The sequence below is a fragment of the Sphaeramia orbicularis genome, chromosome 1 (genome assembly GCF_902148855.1).
Source record: "Sphaeramia orbicularis chromosome 1, fSphaOr1.1, whole genome shotgun sequence".
NCBI classification, from domain to species: Eukaryota; Metazoa; Chordata; class Actinopteri; order Kurtiformes; family Apogonidae; genus Sphaeramia; species Sphaeramia orbicularis.
In genome coordinates this window covers 14,394,292-14,416,442 of record NC_043957.1, presented here as the reverse complement: position 1 = coordinate 14,416,442, position 22,151 = coordinate 14,394,292, and the positions used below count along the sequence as shown (strand labels likewise).

Genomic DNA, 22,151 nt, shown 5'->3' with positions numbered 1-22,151 from the left:
AGGCAACCAATATGACACACTACAAGGATAAAAGCAGGAATAACAGGGTAAATGGGTAAAACACAAGCAGGATATCATGTTAACAGGAGAGTATGCTAACCTTCTAACAGGAAGTTAGGCTAAAATATAACACACTGATAGCTTAACATGGTAATATGCTAAAAATGTAAGAGACTGAAAAGGTAACATTAACATGATAAGCTAAAAGGATAACAGAAAAAAGGATAGCATGCTGACATACAAACAGGTTACATGTTAACATGCTGAAAGCTAACACTAGTGGGTAAAGTAAAACATTAACCATTTAACACGGTAATATATTAGCACACAGGATAATACACTAGCATACTTACATATTAACATGCCAACAGGACAGTTCTTTAACATACAAACACTTAAATAGACTAACATGCAACCAAATTAAAATAGACATGGTGAGTCATTAACAGGAAAACATGCTACCATGCTATACATACACTGAAGACATCTGAAAACCTGTTTCAAATTTTAATTTGTAAGGAAATTTGTAAGGAAAACTTTGAAGAAATGATGAAATGATATTTAGACAATCAGATGTGTTGAGATTTATCTACGTTAGCATTAGTCACTCCTCAGGTGTTTGGTTTTCAGTCCTTTATCCTGAGACCAGCAACTGGATGGATTCAGTTAAATACTGAATATTTATCTTTTTTGAGGATTTTTTCATTTGTAGTTCAAATTTAAGAGTTTGTACTAAAGTAAAAACATACCTTTGTTTTTTTTAGTTTTCACTTTTTATTCACTGTATTGGAGAAAAATCTGTTTTGTAATCTGTTCTTTCCAGTGGCAGCTGCTCATCTTTCAGATAGGGGAAGCTCATTGTCGGCTTACATAAAAAAAAAAAAAAAAAAAAAAAAAAAAAAAAAAAAAAAACTGTCAAGCTATTTAAACATACATTCGGCCCTCCGTTCCTTTTCAAGAAAATGGTCAGTGACCTTATCGTACCAAGTAGGCGTCTTTTCCAGGGACTTGACCAGTGTCCTCTCAATGGCCAGCAGAGCGAGGCTGCTTAGATTGCCTTGGCCCATTGTGTTGTGGGTGTAAGACTTCAGCCTTTTTAAACAACAGATGCTCCTTTCACTCCGACCTTGCCGACAGTTTGATTGATTTAACTATCTACAAAACGATATTAAACTCGAACAAGAAATGATTAAATTATGTAACTGAAACAAGAAAACGCTGAAATTATGTTAAATTGAAACAAGGAAGTACAATGAGTGTGTTTTGTTTACAGTCCAAGAAATGAACGAGTAATTTCGTAGTGGTTTCTCTCTTGATTTCACAGCAGAATGTGTGACGGTATTAAACTGAACTGTGTCAGTGAAGGAGTAGATCTGAAAATAGCTGTCAATCAAACGGGATTCAGCCTTTCGACTGATCCTCCAATCAGCACGTGGGATTCTGGCGTCCAGCCCGGCCGAGCTCCGCCCACAGCTCCATTCACCCCCACAGACACCCGGCGTCCGGGGGCGGGACATCATCGTGGCATTTATCCAACTACCGTCCAGTTTTGAGGCAATGAAAAAAACTGTTCCACTCAGTCCCATTGAAGCCCATAGACGACCGGCGTCTATGGGCAAATGCACTGAGCAGAGATCGTATGAGAAAACAGCGCAACAGGAATGTATGAGAAGTGAACAACATCGCGTCTGTTGATTTGTGATAAAGCTGATTCTGAACGAACTCATCTTTGAGATGAACGTGTTCTAACATTTGTAGTCAATAAAATGTCAACACAACCGTACATATTTAACCATTTAATTTTCGTAATTTTAGGGGAAGCCGGGCTTCCCTTGCAGTCTATGAGAAATCGCCACTGGTTCTTTCCCATTTACTTTTTGTTCATTAAATTACATAAATATATGTTTCAAAATACATTGGTATAATATTTAATTTAACTTAATATTTTAAGGACGTATTTTAATTAACCTTTAGTTTAATTAGAGTAAATATATAATGTGCAAGTCATGTTTATAGTGAACACTAATGGAATAAACTCAGTCTAAGGTTAAAAAGAAGACAGGAGTCATCATTCACCATTTGAGGAAAAGTGATCTGTTGGAAAGACAGCAGGCACACGTGTTTAAGTTATTTTACAGATCAATAAATTTAACAACGACCATCCATGTTTAGTTTATTCTTATCAAACACTCAATCCAGTCTGACCTGTTTTATCTGCACAATGTTCATTTAAAGAAACACTTTAACATGACCACATGACATGGAATCGATCACATGACAAAGTAAAAACCGACACAAGACATACGCAAAAGACAACATAAAATATGAACATTCATGTAATTTAATCAAAATTGCATCAGCGACAACTGATAAAACCAGGTTTAAACCCAGGTTTAACTAGTCTCTTCTTCAGTGAATGGGTCTAGGTTATCTAATAGACAAGAACAACGGTAAACTCATCACCATCATTACCACCATCATCAACATCAGTATAGAACTGAGCCGATGCATCTCTGGCAGCAGCGTTAAAAACAGGAAATAACAGAGGTCAGTGAAGGCAACACTTCCTCAGTCTCAGAGGTATCAGCTTACCATCATCATAACAATGCAAACACCCACAAGGCACAATCAAACACAGAGGACACAATCAAACACAAATTGTCTGGGATCTGAACCAGATCTGAGAACAGAGCCAGATCTTGGATCAGACCCAGGTCCAGATAGAGGTTCTGACCTGCGTCTTTGAATGCGACCCTCATCTCAGGCGTGCTCATGGTTCCAGAGTTATCGGTGTCATTCTTCTTGTAGATCGACTGCAAACACAAACACACATTTAAGCTCAAACTTTCATCATGTTCATCAACTGTGAAACATTTAACTCAAATCCTTGTCACTTCATTTGTTAGGGACTGAGCAGAAAGGTGAGGCCCTCTCACTCCCTGAGTGAGAGACCTTGCCTTGAAGCAAGGCCCTATTGGTTTTCATTCGTTTTTATATTATTAGGGACCGAGCCGAAAGGTAAGGCCCTCTCACACAGTTAGAGGCCTTGCCTGGAAGCAAGGCCCTATTGTTTTTTGTTCGTTTTTATATTATTATACCGTCGCGACTTTCAACTGGATTTTGACCCCCTAAACATGCTCAAAAACTCACCGAATTTGGCATGAATGTCAGGCCTTGCGAAAAATTTGATAAAATGAAAAAATTAACCCCATAAGTGCCAAAATGTGCTCTCTAGTGCCACCTATGTGAAAAAAAAAACCCTTAATGGCCCTAGTGGCCAGTAGGAATGTCGTAGAGACATGGAACCAATGACAAAATGTTTGTTGGATGAAGCACTACAAATGATACACTGACACTTATGACCTAACTCCAACAGGAAGTTCGCAATATGCCTTTCAAAATAAAATTTTTAAAACTAACTCGTATGACATTGTTTGTCGTATTGACTTCTAAATAGCACCAAAAGATAGAGTGAACCCTTCTCAAAAAAGTGATCTCACACTTTTTCCATAACTGTCTTAGTTTTTTTTTTTAGAAGCCCGGAAAGTTGCGATGTCTGGAACTCATTTTTCACTTTGGACTTTTTCCCCACATGTGACATATCTATCCATTCACAGGACTCACCACAACTCTCACATGCAAAAATTTTTGAGATACGATGTACGGTTATTGATTTATTATAATTTTTTTTAATTTTCATACTTTTTCCAATTTAGACGGCCATTTGACCCCCTTAACATGCTCCAAAACTCACCAAAGTTGCTATGTATGTCATGGCTGGTGAACACTTTCATACAATATCAAAATTAACCCCTTGGGTGCCAAAATGGACTCTGTAGCGCCACCTATGTATTAAAAACTCACAAAAACTGCCCTAGCGGCCAGTAGGAATGTCACAGACACATGAAACAAATGCCAAAATGTTGGTCTGATTGAGTCCGATAAATCATACACTGACACCCATGAGCTAACTCCAACAGGAAGTTGGCAATCTGCCTTTCAAAGTTAGTCTACGTTCTTTTCAGTCTTACTGCTTATTCATTTCCAATGTTTTTCTCAAAAGTTCAAAATTCCCTAAAGTCTGCAGAATCCAAAAGTGAAAGAATTTTTGAGATACGACCTGCGGTTATGGAATAATCACGATTTCTTTCAAGAGTACTTTTTTTCTTCACTTTGACAGATATTCCTTACTGTTATCAGGCCTGATAATGGGTCTGTAACTGTGTGGCTGGATAGTGTTGTGGTTAAAGCATTGGCCTGCCATGCAGGAGACCTGGGTTCAATACGTGGGTAGAGCCAACTCCCCCCTTCCTCCCTTTATATTCATAAACAGCGGTTTACTGCATTTCTTTGTGGCTATGTGACAATTTGCAGACAGAGGAAAAAGTACACACAGGATGTTTCTTTTCTAAATAAAAGCCTTATTAAAAATAATAAATAATGTCTATTAAATTACTTCTTTTCATTTTTATGACCAAATGCTCAACTGTTTGTACAATGTTTCTTCATTAAAAATTACTCTTTCTAACAGACACACATGCTCACACAATAGGGTTTTTCCAAAATAATCGCCTTAAATATGATAAATCATCACTTTTATGTTCAATTATTTATACAATTTCAATTCATTTTTCAAACTGATTCTGTCTCTCACATACACACAGTAGGGTTTCCAAAATAAAAGTCTCATTTAAAGGTGATGGTGGTTTCAGCAGAGGGTCTCTGGTGTTCTGTAGATATGTAAGGAGGACGGACACAAGAGGAGCTGGTATCGGGATGGAGAGGTGTGAGTGGAGCTGAGGTGTCGACAGTCACGGGAGGCGGATCGCGTGGGAGGCGGAACGCCCGGTGCGAGGTCCCGCCCAATGCTGCTTGCAGCTTTAATTTTGTTTATTTCCGTGACTAATGAGTTATGTGTAACACAAACTGCTTCTACTCATCAACAAACAGTAGAAGAATACGGTTTCATCTCCTTTTGGTTTATACACAGAACTTCATCCAACACGTCAGCATCTGTATAAAAGTCATGTAACAGTGTGAGAGGTCGGAGGTCATGTCTCACCAGGTATCTCTGCACCTTCTTCCACAGGGTGGCGAACTCTCCCAGACCCAGCTTCCCATTCCCGCTGTCCTGGGTTAGGGTTAAAGGTCACCACCGTATCAACCATGCAGCCTGTTTCAGTCGTTCCTGCCTTTTCCCACACTTTTAACTTTTTTTCTTACTTTCTTTGCCTGTTTTTTGTACCTTTACTTTAAAGAGTGTTTTTAAGTATCTATCCTCTCAAACATGTGGGTTGAGAGTTTTTATCCTTTTTAATTGTTTCTTTTATTGAGAGATGGTACTGTGGTGCAACAACTCCACACTTAACATATTGTGTAGTCCAGGGATCAGCTGATGGCCCTGAGGTTGCTGGCATTTTGGTGAGATCTACGGACATACTGGCTGAAATCTGGAGAAAAACACAGCGAGGATGCAGAGTTGCATGACAGAAGAGGAGGAGGAGGTGAGACAGAGGAGGATGTATCAGCCATGTTTCCTATCTGTTATAATTGGAAATATTAGGTTACTGATGAACAAGATGTATGACCTGACAGTGACAGCATTTGTCCGTAGTCAGAGGGAGTACTGGGTGTAGTTTGATGTGTTTCGTAGAGACATGGATACAACTAGGATATTACTGATGACAACACTTCTATTGAGGGCGTCTACACTTTCCGGGCCGACAGAGACTGCACAGCGAGGGGTAAGTGGAAAGGAGAGGAGCGTTCTCATGAATGACAGGTGGTGTAGCCCCGCCCACATAACCATCAAAGAGCGGAGTTGTAGTCCAGACATTGTGTGCTGTTGGACTCAGACCACATCAGTTGTCATCCTAGTGGCCATTTATGTTCCTGACCTGAGATCAGTGTCATTGTGTTTACATGTATGATGTTTGTGTTAAGGTCTGGTTTAAGGATACATCCATCAGGTTCACCATGACCCGACAGGTGTCCAGGCTGAAGCCGTCAGTCTTTAGGTCCGTACCTGGAAAAAACAGGAACCATGACTGAGACCAGACCAGACTAGAACAGACCAGAACAGACCAGATATTGGACTCACGTTTGCCAACAATCTTATTGAGGATGGTTCTCAGCTCCACTGCAGAGATCTCCATATCCTGAAATACATAAACAATAAACAACATAAACAAACAAAAACACCTGAAGGTTCCACACCTGGGGCCTGTTTCACGAAACTAGGATTCCATCATCTAGGATGACTGACTAGGCTGCATTCAACGAATCCAAAACATGGGAGTCCAGGCTTAATTGGTTTCACAAAGACCAAGCCAGGATGAACAGACACGGATTCATCAAGCCAGGTGTAACTCATCCTGGATAAGTGCGTGCACCTGGCTTCCTCAATAGACCCCGACATCGATCACAGATTCACCGATTCACCATGGCAACTAGAGCAGCGGACTTTCCCCTGTCGGACACAAAACTCCTTATTTTGGCTAACAAGGAAGTAAAGGACCTAATCAAAATAAAGACAACACCGCCACAGTTAGAAAAACAACGAGAGACAGTGGTAAAGGACTGCAGACCACCTGAATGAGTAAGTAGTGCACAAACACACACTGACTGCTCCACTGAAACCATCACAATTACAACCCAAATAGTTAATTAACACCTTTGAAAATGTAGTTGTGAAATTGTAAGTTAAACTGACTGTAGATGTGAATGAAACTGTAAATGTAACTGCATCAGACTGAAAAACTCTGATAAATAGATGAGCTCACTGACTTCAGTGAATTTACCTTTGGGATAAATGAAATTATCTTATCTTATCATGATTCATGACTTTATGATATTGTCAATTAACCCATAAAGACCCAAACATGCATTACCAACCAAAACCATCTACTGATCTAAACTGTTTAATATCTGTTGATCCACTAATCCTATTAATCTATGCCAATAATTGGTGTAAAATACAGTTCTTCATCTTTTCATGGTCATCAGATATGACCATATTTGGACATTCAGAGGCTCCGTAGTTACTGTGGAAACACAGTCATCTTCTCCAACATTGATTCACCAGTAAAACCCATGGAGTTGGATCAATGACAATGGATGGACACACTGGGTTTATGTTCAGTTAATAATAGATTGGACTGAAAAAGACACTGTTTATTCAGTTTGATCTGTTTCTGATACAATAACCATCAACTTTAATCTGAGCTTTAATGAACATCTACACAATCAGTGAATTAAATATAGGAAAATATCTGATTTATACTGATAAAATACAAACTACAGAAGATAATATTATAACAAATGGAGATAAATCACTTAAGAAAGGTTAGATATACAGTAAATTAATTTGTGAACTGACACTAAAGTAGTGCTGGGCCTTTATGGGTTAATGAGCACTGTTCATTGCTTGTGATGTTCATTGTTTGGTTTAATATTCTTCATCTTATCATTTCAGATGGTCCATGCTGACTGTCTCATCAGTGTTGTGTCTCAGTGGTCTGGTTCTGGTTCTGACTCGGTCCATGACTCCTGAGTTTATCGGACCTCTGGAATCTGTCAGCGCCTATCACAAGGTGAACCACACAACCTCTATTAAGAACCACTTTTTACATCATATCTGTGTCCAGAATGTCACTGTATTTATGAGGTTGTGATGCTGAGGTTTTGTGTTGACAGGTGAATTGTCTGGTGGGTTTCTGGGGGACAGGGGGTCTATCTACCAGCCTTTTCTCCTGACACCATACACAGACCCCCAGGAACCACAGCAGGCCTACAGTCATGCCCATGCCAGGACAAGAACCAAGATCCAAATGACCTTTGACCTCCTGAAGGCACGCTTTCACCCTTAAGGGTCAGCCCTTTGAGGTCATGTTACATCACTGTGGCCTGTACTGTCCTCCACAATGTGCCCCCCACCCCCAAAGTGCATCACACATGAGCTGGGACAATCCTGCCATCTTCCCTGATGACCGCAGTGGTCAGCTGGTCAGGGACCAATATGTGTTCAATTATTTTAGTTAACATGCGTGATTTAAGTTAAATATGTCCTGCAGGGGCTGAGGAATTTGTGTTTTTTTTTTGTTATTCAATTTAAATTGATTTGGCCTGTTTTGATCTTTGTGCTACATACTGCGTATATACTGTATGTATACTGTATTTATACTATGTATACACTTTGTGTGTACTGTGCGTACTGTGTTGCAGGGAGGCTACTGCATCCATTCATTTGTCTGTTCATTTGTTTTGTATGGATTTGTCCTGCATTTCTTTCAGTGTACAGACATGTATATTTCTTTCAGTGAGCAGACATGTGGGCTGTATTCTGCCTTTGAATGTGTATTTATTCTTGTGTTCTGTCACATGCTTTGGTTCTGTTCTTTCTATCTTGTACAGTCACTGTGTGACTTCAGTTTTAAAGGAGCTGACGGTTTTACTTGCTTTGATTGATCCTTATTCAATAAAGGAACATCATGTTACTCTTTGTGTATTTATATTTATATGACATATATAGTCTATGGGAAACTGTCAGTTATCTAAGTATAAATAATACAGAGACTGAAAGGGTAAATGTGATCAAATTCCTTGGAATAACTATACAAAAGAAGTGAAGTTGTTTTATGTCATAATTCATGGAGGTGTGGGGGAATACTGACTGAATTAATACAAATCCAATCAGCATTATTCAGAAAAGGCCAATACCACTGATCAATACAGTGTCCTATGGGGAACACACACATTAGTTCATGATCAAATTAAAAATTTTAAAGTTCAGTGTGACTTAGTCCACTTTAAAACAACCCAGTTTATGTTCCAAAAAAAAAACAACTGTTGCCTGTTCATATTCAGAGCTTGATTAAAATATGAGAAAGTATTTCTATTTCAGAGGGAGTCGTGTGTTCAACAAACCCTATGTTACAACAAATATGAAGACATTTAGTCTGTGTGTTGGAGGAAATGTTTGGAACAAGTTCAATCCTGAGTTCAAAGACTGTACAACGCTATTTATGTTTAAAACTATGTTTAAAAGAAATGTCATGAAAATATACTGTATGAAGAATGTGATTGTTCATTTTTCCACTCAAACTATTGAACTATTTAGTTTTTTGTTGTTTCTATTGTTACTAAGCTAAAGGCATTGGCATCTATTTTATTTCATTTTGTTTGGTGATATGAATGGGGGGGTCAGCAGAATGATCTTAGGCTTCAACCTATTCCTTCACAGACTCTTTAGTTTTTAAACATTGTATCTGCATAAATGTCTTATGTTTGAAATGTCTGAATAAACACAATTGAACTGAACTGATCTAATGATTGCAAAATCATCTAAAATCATCACTTATGTAAAATGATTGAAATTAATAATCACAAATGTTTACATACTGACAGTGAGTCTAGTTGAACGTGATTCCATTGTTTAATGGGCAGTGGAATAACTATTGGTTTCCATTTGTGGTGACTGTTGACTGAGATTAGGGATGAGATTAAATAAATCCTGGAACTCAGCCTGGTCTGGAGCAGGCTAGCTCCATGGTAACTTATATCAAAACATATCCTACTTTCCCCTATCCTGCTTTTGTGAAACCGGATCATGGATAAGTTGAGCCAGGATAGCCAACATATCCCGGCTTAATCCCTTATCCTAGTTTCACGAAACAGGTCCCAGGACATGTCAAATAAACACAACAGTCTGTATTTTTTCAGAAAAAAGACAAACTTACGTCTCCGGCCAGTTTGGCGAACAGACCTCTGAATCCTGCGTCCACGTCCTCATCTGACACCATTTCCTTGAAAACAACAAACAGTAAACAACCATGTGGACAGGTGACATGCACCTGGAGGCTCAGCATCATTATAAGACACAGATGAGACACAAATAAGAAACGTATAAGACATGAATAAGACACGGATGAGACGAATAAGACATGGATGAGACACAAATAAGACACAGATGAGACATGAATAAGACACGGATGATACACGAATAAGACATGGATGAGACAAATAAGACACAGATGAGACATGAATAAGACACAGATGAGACACGAATAAGACACAGATGAGACATGAACAAGACATGGATGAGACACGAATGAGACATGAATAAGAAACAAATAAGACATGAATAAGACACGAAGGAGACATGAATAAGACATGAATAAGATACGGATGAGACACAAATAAGTTACAAATAAGACACGAATAAGACATGGATGAGACGAATAAGACACGGATGAGACACAAATAAGAGATGGATGAGACATGAATAAAACATGGATGAGACATGAATAAGACACGGATGAGAGGAATAAGAAACGAACAAGATACAAATAAGACACGGATGAGACAAATAAGACACGGATGAGACACGAATAAGACACGAATAAGACACGAATAAGAGATGGATGAGACATGAATAAGACATGGATGTGACACGAATAAGACATGGATGAGATGAATAAGACACGAATAGGACATGGATGAGACACAAATAAGGCACGGATGAGACACGCATAAGACACGGATAAGACATGGATGAGATGTGAATAAGACACGGATGAGACATGAATAAGACGCAGATTAGACATGACTAAGATATGGATGAGACAAGTAAGACATGGATGAGACACGAATAGGACAGAAATGAGACAGGGATGAGACATGAATTAAACCAGACACTGATAAAACTAGATCAGTGTTCAGAACCTGTGTTTTCAGCGTGTAAGTTATTGTGACTTTAAGTTGCATCTGGCATGTTGTTTGTTGCGTGTGGTATGTTGTGTCTGATTCTTCCCGTTGTTGTGGCATCGTGCTTGGTCTCTGAGCCTGAACAGCTGTAGGTGAATCTCTTTTCAACTGTTTTGTTCTGACACTGAAGCTGCTGTTTGTCAAATACCTGAACAGGTGTGTTGCAGTAAACAGGTCACATGATCAGAGACCTGAGGACTATAGGTGGGTCATCTACCTCCTCCTCATGTTTGGCCAATATTTACATGTGTTTATGACTCAGAACATAGATGTTAAATGTGTTTGACATGTTCGTATGTTTACTCACATCCTCTAGTTCAGCACTGACTGGGTCATCACAGGGTCTGAACAAAAACACAAACACAAACCATCAGATCCAGAACAGGACCACATCCAGGTCTTACTGAGTCACAGGTCTCACCAGGTCTTCAGGGCCTACTGGGTCCAGGTCTTATCAGGTCCAGGTCTTACTGAGTCACAGGTCTCATCAGGTCCAGGTCTTACTGGGATCAGGTCTTATCAGGTCTCTGTTTTATGGGGTCCAAGTCTTAGTGTGTCCAGCTCTTACTGGGTCTCTGTCTTAATGGATCCATCTCTTATCAGGTCCAGGTCTTATTGGATCCAGGTCTTACTGGGTCTTGGTCTTAACAGGTCCAGGTCTTACTGGGTCTCAGTCTTATCAGGTACATGTCTTACCAGGTCCAGGTCTTACTGGGTCTTGGTCTTATCAGATCCAAGCCTTATCAGGTACATGTCTTACCAGGTCCAGGTATTACTGGGTCTTGGTCTTAACAGGTCCAGGTCTTACTGGTTCACAGGTCTCATCAGGTCCAGGTCCTACTGGGTCCAGGTCTTCCTGAGTCACAGGTTTCATCAGGTCCAAATCTTACCAGGTTCAGGTCTTATCAGGTCTCTGTTTTATAGGGTCCAGGTCTTACTGGGTCCAGCTCTTACTGGGTCTTGGTCTTATTGGATCAAGGTCTTATCAGGTCCTGGTCTTACTGGGTCTTGGTCTTATCAGGTCCAGGTCTTATTGGATTCAGGTCTTCTCAGGTCCCCATCTTATTGCATCCAAGTCTTCTCAGGTCCAGGTCTTCTCAGGTCCAGGTCTTATTGGATTCAGGTCTTATCAGGTTGAGGTCTTATCAGGTCTACGTTTTATTAGATCCAGGTCTTACTGGGTCTTGATCTTAATAGGTCCAGGTCTTATTAGGTCCAGGTCTTACTGGGTCTTGGTCTTACCAGGTCTAACTCCTATCAGGTCCAGATCCTATCAGGTCCAGGTCTTATCTGGTCTAGGTCTCATCAGGTCCAGGTCTTATCAGGTCCAGATTTTATCAGGTCCAGGTCTTAACAGGTCCAGGCCTGAACAGGTCCAGGTCTTACTGGGTCTCGGTCTTATCAGGTCCAACTCTTATCAGGTCCAGGTCTTACTGCGTCCAGATCTTATCAGGTCCAGGTTTTACGGGGTCCGGGTCTTACCGAGTCCAGGTCTTAGCGGGTCGTAGGTCTTACTAGGTCTCGGTCTAATCCGGTCCAAGCCTTATCATGTCCAGGTCTCATCTGGTCCAGGTGTTGTCAGCTCCAGGACTTATCGGGTCCACGTCTTACTGGGTACAGGTCTTATCAGGTCCTGGTCTTACTGGGTCTCAGTCTGCTTCTCAGAGAACACACGGATGCAGAAGTCCCCATTCAGGTGTGGTTCGAAGGTGGACGGTACGATCAGGTACTCTCCTGGGGGCAGTTTGAACCGGTTGCTGACCTCCCGCAGGTTTATGAAGGTCTCAGATCTGGCGGTCTGAGCATGGGTCAAGAAGAAGTTCTTGTCCAGGTGGACTTCCCTCTGGCCGTGGAACTGGAAGATAGACAGCCCGGTTTGGACCCACATATCAGGACTGAACTGGTTCAGGTCTGATGAAGGTGTTGAACTGACCACAGATCAGATTGTGTTTCACTGTGGTTCAGGATCTGATCTGAGCTCAGTTTGAGCTTCTGTTTATCTGTGAATGTTCAGAGGTTCAGATCATTCACCATGTGGTGACACTGGTCCTCTGGACTCCAAAGCCCATCTGTCCTGTGTTTGTAAAGGTTATTATCATGAATGAGTTGATGTTTTTAGGCTTAATGTGTTTTCAACACATACATTAGAAGAGAAATATTTTGGACGTTATGGATCTCGGTCATGGATGTGGGAAAATGCCTCAGTAGCACCCCCTACAATATGTCTAATCCCCAGTCCACCCACAAGATTTTGTCTGGTTTGAACCAGAACAAAAATCAATTGAGGCCCCACATCCAACAAGACGTACACCATTTGGTTTTCAATGTGACCGTTTCACACAGGAGGTGATATTTCACTGTTTTCTACAAGTTGAACTGGTTTAAAATCAACCAGATCTGTAAGTTTTACAGCCTTTAAACATATGAAGACTGTGTTTACTGGTTCTAACCACACTGAGTGATTCACAGTTTGTTGTCCTCAACGCCTTAAAAAGGAACTCTGGATGACTCATGGAATAGTTTAATCTAAACCACAGAGAGCAGAAAATCCCCACGCCAAACTTACAAATATTCAGCTTTCAGAAGTGATGAAGAAAATTGATTGATTGACTGACTGATTAATCGCAGATTGCAGGTTATGATCAGCCTGACCTTTGACCTGGGACTGTTGTCATGGTTTCACATCTCACCTGTGACGGGAGCTGAAATCAAGCAGAACAAAGACAGAGTTGTTAAACTTCAGAGTGAACGTTCACACGTCAGGTCAGATTGATTCTTTTGGTTCTCACTTCGTAGATGGCGAATCCGACAGTGTGCATGTCCTCTCCCTGTTTCCTCATCCTTCTGCGGTTCTTCTGGATCAGACCAACCACGAAGCTGCAGCCGACCTCGCCGTCATCGGGGTCATCATCCTCCTCCTCCAGTTTGATGACGAACTGAGGGTTCATCCAGAACGTGTCTGAGGAATCAGAAAAACTAATTAGTAGTGATGGGCAGATGAAGCTTCATGAAGCATTGAAGCCTTTCATCAAATTGGTTCACTACAGTGCAAAGGCTTTGTTTGCTCTACTACATCATCTACTGGACAAACAATGTATAACAGGCAAAAATATCAGCTGACGTCAATTTGAAGTGTGTGGTATTTTGCAAAAAGCCTCTGAATGAAACTGTCAGCAAAATAAAGAAGTATGCAATGCATGTATTATATTGTGTCTATGTTGGTGAGCAGCATTATTTGAATGAAAAATATTGGCATTATGGAAAATGGAAACGATTATTTCCAGTGGGGTATGGGCGGTGAATATGCATGTGTAACGTTTGGGTATGGGTCATATCAATCACACAAATGTTGCTAGTTACCACACAATCAGTCAGAATCCACAGAATGTGAGAGATTTCCATAGCGTTTCACAGTCCCATTTATTTCAAGTCATGCACCAAATCACAAACCAGTTCCTGAACCAGCCTGCCACACACCCGGCGAGGCTTCAGACGTCACTGCATACGTCATTGATACAAGCCTCGATACACACTTCACATAGCACTGCCTGGATGATTCGACACGCTTCGAAGGTCAATATGGCCTCACATCACTACTAATTAGGGAAGAAAAGACTAATAAGTCACATTCACCAAAAAAACTGGATTATAGTCAAAAAATTATCCATGAAAACACTGACAGGTTAGTTAAGTGTGGTAAAGTGACCCTGGGTTTAGTACAGGTTTTGTTAAGTTTCAAGTTCAGGTTCAGTACTAGCGGGCTGAAGTTTTGGTTTTGTTGACTTTGGTGGAATTTAGTGGCGAAAGGTGTGTGTCAGTGCAGGTTCAGGTTCTAGTCCAGGATCTGTACTAACAGGGGTGGTTCCTGCAGCCTCCGGCCGTAGAGCCCCTCCTCCAGGTGCCGTCGAACTTGCTGACACTCCAATGTTTGACCGAGTCGTCCTCAATGGTGTCAGGGGTCAAAGTGCACACCTCAATGCGGGAGTAGTGACGTCGGAAGTCATTGAAAGACATCCTGTAGAGATACGAAGAGAGAGGAACAACTGTTACACTGTGACAAACAAAAACATCTCTCCAGTCTTTCAACAACTCTGGACAGAACAAAATGGAACCAGGACCGGAACTATGTTGTACTTGGATGTGAGGTTGGACACCCTAACCCACCCAGATCCATAAAAACCATCAAATCCTGGAAGTGTTTTTCACCTTCTCAAATCACATGAGACTGAGGGCCAGCCCTTGGAGGAGGTTTGAGCTCCCCTCCAGTGCCTCAGAGTCTCAGTTCTGTCCTGATATTCAATCACCAGTGTTGTATCTGTTCTAACATGGACTCTGTGTGGAATCATCATGTTTCCAGCTGTTTGTACATGTGTTTTCATACCAGAACTCCCCGTCCTCTGCATTGGCGTGAGGACAATCTCCTTGGACGTAGTCCCACTCAGAAGACCTACACCAACAACAGACACAGATTATAAAGCAGCTCAACCTTGTGATTTCTCAGAATGCATGTGTGTGGTGGTGTTACCCGTCGCTCCAGGCTCCAGTCCACTCCACCTGACCCCACGGATTTCTCATCCTCACCAGCTTCTCCTGGCGGCCACGGTAATTCACCTGACCAATAAGAACATGCCATCATCTCCATCAATTGCCATCATGTGTTGTCCTCTGTCCTTGAGCTGACATTATCATTTCAATAAAGTTGAACAAAGACAACAAGCTGCACAACCCGGTCAACAGTATTAGGATTATGGTCATTATTCAAGTTTGATTTGAGTTGAGTTGCTTGTTTGTCAAGGAATACATAAAGATTTCACTTTTCTTTCCAACTCAAGGAGCCAAACCCATCCCTCTCTCTGCTCGTTGTCAGATTCTGACTCAACTCACAACTTGTGTTGATGTTTTTTTTTTTGTTGTTTTTTTTTTGTTTTTAGTTTTTTTCCATTACCTCACCTGCAAAGGCTGATGGTGTGACCTGCATGAACTGTTCAGCTTTAACTTGATTAAATTGAGGTTTAACTTTCACATCCCATCCACACTAACAGAGATATTTCCTTCCTCTGTTTCTTAAAGAAAAAATCTGTCCACATGACCTTCGTTTTACTAAATAGGCCTTTTCCACTGCAGGAACTTTGTGCATTACCCTGAACTTTCAAAGTTCCTGGTGCGTTTCCACCGAAAATTACCCAGGTAAATGACTTTCCCCCGGCCCCGAATTTACCCCGAAGAAGTTCCTGGTAGGGACGTAGTACTTTCCAGATTACCAGGAACTTTAAGGGGCGGGGCTGTGTGCTGGAGAACACTGAGTGGTGGACTAGACTCGCAGCATTTCCGCATTCTGTTCACTGCCAATATTTAATTCATGTAATTTCCACAAGCTTTGTATTTTGATAATTTGGAAAATGGACCAAAAGAGCCAATATTTAATTCATGTAATTTCCACAAGCTTTGTATTTTGATAATTTGGAAAATGGACCAAAAGAGAAGCTACAACAAGTGGACGGACGACGAGGAAATTCAGACGGACTTTGAATTGCTGACACGAAATGAGCGAGGTTCGAGTAAAAGCTGCCAGAGCCAAATATAAGACATGAGCCTAAAGAAATATGAGAAAAGCCAAAGAAATTTATGCAGGATTAAAAGAAACTAAAGGACCATAACGGTCGCAGTGGACCAACTGTCGAACAAACCAATGGTATGTACAGGGTGGGGAAGACAAATTTACAATATTTTGAGGCAGGGATTGAAAGACAGTGTATGACCAATTAGTTTATTGAAAGTCATGAGAATTTATTTGCCACAAGAAAATTTACATAATAAAAAATGTTTTTATTCTATGTGTCCTCCTTCTTTCTCAATAACTGCCTTCACACGCTTCCTGAAACTTGCACAAGTGTTCCTCAAATATTCGGGTGACAACTTCTCCCATTCTTTAATAGTATCTTTAAGAAAGTCGACATTGCTGTGTGATGTTCTATTGGTAGCATGTTCTAAAACGCCCCAAATAGCATAATCCAGAGGGTTTAGATCTGGGCTAGAAGGCGGCCATAAACATGATTCCCAAAAATTGCTAAAGTTGGATTTGTTGCTGTTGTCAACAAGTGTTTTGGTGTTCTTGTGTAAGATTTTAACTTCAAATCATATTTTACTGCATTTCTAATGGTCTTGTTGTCTACCTCAAGTTCAATTGCCATTTTTCTCATGGATTTGGTTGGATCCTTTAGGATTTTGGATTTGAGAGCTTTAATAAAAGCTTTGGTACATTTTTTTGTTGCTTCCTCCACTTCCAGACTTTCTCATAACAGTTTTGCTCATAGTCATTCTCTTCTTTACATTATAAACAGTCTTTATGGACACTCCAACTATTTTTGAAATCTCCTTTGGTGTGACGAGTGCATTCAGCAAATCACACACTCTTTGACGTTTGCTTTCCTGATTACTCATATGGGCAAAAGTTTCTGAAAAGGTATGGATAATAGTGTTAGGTATGATTATGACATCAATATATGTTTGGTTTCAAAACAATTGACGTAGTGCCTGCTGAGAAAAAACAACTAAATGTTCATTGTAAATTTTGCTTCCCCACCCTGTATATCACAGAAATATTTACTGTTTAGTTGGTTCCATGCTGTGACAGTAGTCAGAGGCACATCAGCTGTTTAGTCAAAGGTGAAGTCCGGTTAACCTAATACTAACTGGTCAACAGTCTGACACAAAACCTAAATCAGAGAACTGGATGTATTCATGTTGTTGCTGTGAGCTGAACACTGATTTATTCTGTATGTTTGTGATTTCCACCTGAAATGGACCGGACGGACTCACCTCTTAATCAGAACCTGTGGCTCGTTTGTGCGATGGTCCATCATCTACTACTGTTTACAATGGCCCAGGTCAGACATGTCACATGTCACATCATAAAAGGAATCTGTCATCAAGTGTTCTGTTATTCATTTTAGCATTTTTATTACTTTTCCTGTTGGAAAGGGAAAAAGGGACCGGGACCATGGAGTTCCAGACTGGCTGTCCTGGACCAGCTGGTCCAGACCCTGGTCCAAAAGCCTGAACGTGTTTATTTCCCTTTTAATCTCAAGGCGCCTAACCTAATACTGTCTGTTCATTTACAAGGCATCCAAATATGAGTAGAGTATAAATACTTTTATTAGTAATATGCAGTCAAATTAAATGCAGGCATTTGAGTAAATCTGTCTGGCTTTAGGGTTGAACCTGGACTATATCTATAAAACAATAGAAATGAAACAGAACCATCCATCACACTGTAAGTTAGATGTGATTTAGTTTAAGGAATGAGAAGTTGAAAGTACATGTTCTACCATTTTTAAATACAAATTAAGGATATTTAAAATGTATTCCAGAGGGATTAAGTGATTCAACAACCAGTAAAAGGTTAAACCCAACCCGTCCACTTGAAATACTGTGCCATTTTATTGTGCTAGAGCAGGGGTCGGCAACCTTTAACACTCAAAGAGCCATTTCGACCTGGTTTCCATGGAAAAGACAACACTGGGAGCCGCAAACACTTTTTGACATCTGAAATGAAGATGTTAGCCTATATATACCGTAAATTCTGGACTATAAGCTGCTACTTTTTTCCCACACTTTAAACACTGCGGCTCATACTCTGACGCGGCTTATACAACGATTTTACCGGTACCACGGTGCACCTTGGTGGTGCCGCGGCGCACCTTGGTGGTGCCACTAGGTGCCGTTGCACCGCCGTACCATGGCCAGGTGCCGTGGCACCGCGGTGGTGCCTCGGCTCGAGGTGCCGGTGGTGCCGCGGCACCGGTGGCACCCAGTTGTGGCACTGCGGTGCCATGGCACCTGACACCGAGCAGTGGCACTGCGGTGCAACGGCACCCGGCACCGAGCCCTGGTACCGCAGTGCCACGGCACCTGACACTGAGCCATAGTACTGCAGTGGCACGGCACCTAGCGTTGGCCCCGAGGTGCCGCGGCACCTTGGTCATGCCATGGCACCTGGCATCATTAAATGTTCTATTTTCTTCAGATATTTTTCTTTTCTTAGATTTCTCCATACTTGGCCTACCTGGGGTTGAAAGTCTCGATAAATGTACAGCGTTTTGGTGGGCTGTCAGAGAGTGTGACGCATATTTTGAGCAACAAAAAATAATACTATATATATATATATATATATATATATATATGTATAATTTTATTTTAATATTTCGAGATCACAATAATCTTACAATTTACCACTACAATTAAACAAACGAACAAACACAAATAAAATACTTTGTTCAGATATTGTGCAGTTTTGGTGTCCCAGGGGATTCTGCGCATGCCGGCTGCCAGCTGACACGTCAAGTGCTGTCAAACGTCTCTGAAGAAGGCGAATGCTGATCACCGAAATTGCAAAAGGTCTGAAGAAAGAAGTTAAAAACTTTGACTTAATAAGAAGACATGATACACGTTTTTGAGACAAATAACATACACTTCAATCGGATACTTATAATTTATTTTCCCAAGCCACGCAGAGCCGCAACATAAGGATGAAAGAGCCGCATGCGGCTCCGGAGCCGCGGGTTGCCGACCCCTGTGCTAGTGTGCCTGTGTGTTAGTTTGACTACAGGTTCTGTTACTGCTCCCTCATTCACTATATTGTCAAAAGTATTTGCTCACCTGCCTTCACTCGCATATGAATTTAAGTGACATCCCATTCCTAGTCTATGGGGTTCAACATGACATCGGTCCACCCTTTGCAGCTATAACAGCTTCAACTCTTCTGGGAAGGCTGTCCACAAGGTTTAGGAGTGTGTTCATGGGAATTTTTGACCATTCTTCCAGATGCGCATTTGTGAGGTCACACACTGATGTTGGACGAGAAGGCCTGGCTCTCAGTCTTCACTCTAATTCATCCCAAAGGTGTTCTATGGGGTTGAGGTCAGGACTCTGTGCAGGCCAGTCAAGTTCATCCACACCAGACTCTGTCATCCATGTCTTTATGGACCTTGCTTTGTGCACTGGTGCACAGTCATGTTGGAAGAGGAAGGGGCCAGCTCCAAACTGTTCCCACAAATTTGGGAGCATGGAATTGTCCAAAATGTCTTGGTATGCTGAAGCATTCACAGGTCCTTTCACTGGAACTAAGGGGCCAAGCCCAGCTCCTGAAAAACAACCCCACACCATAATCCCCCCGCCACCAAACTTTACACTTGGCACAATGCGGTCCGACAAGTATCGTTCTCCTGGCGACTGCCACACCCAGAACCGTCCATCAGATTGCCAGATAGAGAAGCGCGATTCGTCACCCCAGAGAATGCGCCTCCACTGCTCTAGAGTCCAGTGGTGGCGTGCTTTACACCACTGCATCCGGTGCTTTGCATTGCACTTGGTGATGTATGGCTTGGACGCAGCTGCTCGGCCATGGAAACCCATTCCATGAAGCTCTCTGCGCACTGTTCTTGAGCTAATCTGAAGGTCACATGAAGTTTGGAGGTCTGTAGCGACTGACTCTCCAGAAAGTTGGCGACCTCTTCACACTATGCGCCTCAGCATTCGCTGACCCTGCTCCGTCAGTTTACGTGGCCTACCACTTCGTGGCTGTCGTTCCCAAACACTTCCACTTTCTTATAATACAGCTGACAGTTGACTGTGGAATATTTAGGAGCGAGGAAATTTCACCACGGGATTTGTTGCACCGGTGGCATCCTATCACAGTTCCACGCTGGAATTCACTGAGCTCCTGAGAGCAACCCATTCTTTCACAAATGTTTGTAAAAGCAGTCTGCATGCCTAGGTGCTTGATTTTATACACCTGTGGAAGTGATTGGAACACTTGATTCTGATTATTTGGATGGGTGAGCGAATACTTTTGGCAATATAGTGTACATCATCAACCTGATTTGAATAAATTACCCTGAACTTTGGGGTGCGGTGGAAACACAATTACCAGGAACTTTTTTTACCCCAAATAAGTTCCTGGTAAATAACTTCCTGGTAATAAAGTTCCTGGGCTTTTGGTGGAAAAGGGCCCAATATCTCTGAGTCTGGTCCTGTCCATAGTTGTTGTCCAACCTGTGGACACTGGATAATACTGGACGTATCACACTCAGAGGCTTTAATCTGTCATGAAGGTGTAGTTAGGTTGAAAACTTATGTTACCTTAAGTGTTAGTTTTGGTTGTGGAAGTGTATTCTTTACATGATGTGGATTTGTCCATAATGCCGGTCCAGTCAGTCTCCCAAAGGTATCGGTGCTGACCTCCATCTACTGCAGACTATACACTGATTTATACACCTGGATTTGATGTTTCAGGTGTAGCTTCAACACACAAACACATAATAGACACTGAACAGAATGGATTGAGATGGCATTGATTATCAGTCCGTATGTTTTCACTGTTTTCTAAACCTACAATGAATATATCTGCATTAGTGTGGACTGAGGCATATATTGCTCCAAACTTTAATTTTCTAATTCAGAATTAATTTAATCCTCTTTTTAATCCTTCTGTTTAGTTTTCCATCTAAACCCAGATTAAAACTTCACTTACGGAGGTTTATTTCTTACCCTCGGCCACACTGGCCGAATAGTATTGTCATCAGTCCATTGTCTCTCCATCCGTCTGTGTGTGCAAAAACTTTGGCATGTACTGATAAGTCAGGCCACTGGGTGGCAGTAGTGCAACTGATAAGTCAGGCCAAGGGTTTTCAAGCGCATGTTATGTTTTAAATAGCTGCTGTTTCTGGAGATGAACACCATGACATTAACTAACCCCTGATGAGTAAATGTCAGGTTATGTTACAGACTACAAAACAGACCAAGGTTAATGTCCTCCAGAACATGTTGTTCATCTAATCTACTGCTGCATATAATATAATCAGAATCAAACTGACAAAGCCAGTTTTGGCTGAAGCAACTGTGGTTCTGAACACAAAATAATGACCGCTTTATCTGAACCCAGATTAACATGAACAAGGACCCTCAGACCTTCTGAAGACCACAGTGTTGACATTACCTCCACAGCTCCTGTCAGAGAGTAGGCGTGGCCTTTCACCAGTTTCTGACGAGTGACAGCCTCTGAATCTGCAGCGCTGGTGATCTGAGACAAGACACAAACAGTTCAGTATCTGGTCTATATGTGAGCTCAGTTCTCTCTATCTGATCTCTACCCTCTATCTGGTAAGCACAGTTGCTTTGTAAGTATTCATACCCCTTGAACTTTTCCACATTTTGTCACATTATGACCACAAACCTAAATATAATTTATTGGCATTTTATGTGCAAGACCAACACAAAGTGGCACACAATTGTGAAGTAGAAGGGAAATGATACATGATTTTCAAACTTTTTTACAAATAAAAAACTGAAAAGTGTGGTGTGCAAAAGTATTGAGACCCCCTAAAGTC

At 41.3% G+C, this 22,151-nt stretch overlaps 1 protein-coding gene across 1 annotated transcript in view; it reads right to left on the bottom strand.

Annotated features, from left to right (window-relative positions):
* LOC115432208 (calpain-2 catalytic subunit-like) overlaps positions 1-22,151 on the bottom strand; it is a 39,655-nt gene that overhangs the window by 4,581 nt on the left and 12,923 nt on the right. Inside the window, exons 6-18 of the mRNA XM_030153120.1 lie at positions 21,761-21,844; positions 15,290-15,375; positions 15,146-15,211; positions 14,619-14,779; positions 13,554-13,723; positions 13,455-13,466; positions 12,408-12,619; positions 11,072-11,108; positions 9,738-9,803; positions 6,101-6,158; positions 5,961-6,025; positions 5,063-5,131; positions 2,735-2,813 (exon numbers count right to left, since the gene is read on the bottom strand). Coding sequence (XP_030008980.1) covers positions 2,735-2,813; positions 5,063-5,131; positions 5,961-6,025; positions 6,101-6,158; positions 9,738-9,803; positions 11,072-11,108; positions 12,408-12,619; positions 13,455-13,466; positions 13,554-13,723; positions 14,619-14,779; positions 15,146-15,211; positions 15,290-15,375; positions 21,761-21,844 — 1,165 coding nt within the window. The remainder of the gene's footprint in view (positions 1-2,734; positions 2,814-5,062; positions 5,132-5,960; positions 6,026-6,100; positions 6,159-9,737; positions 9,804-11,071; positions 11,109-12,407; positions 12,620-13,454; positions 13,467-13,553; positions 13,724-14,618; positions 14,780-15,145; positions 15,212-15,289; positions 15,376-21,760; positions 21,845-22,151) is intronic.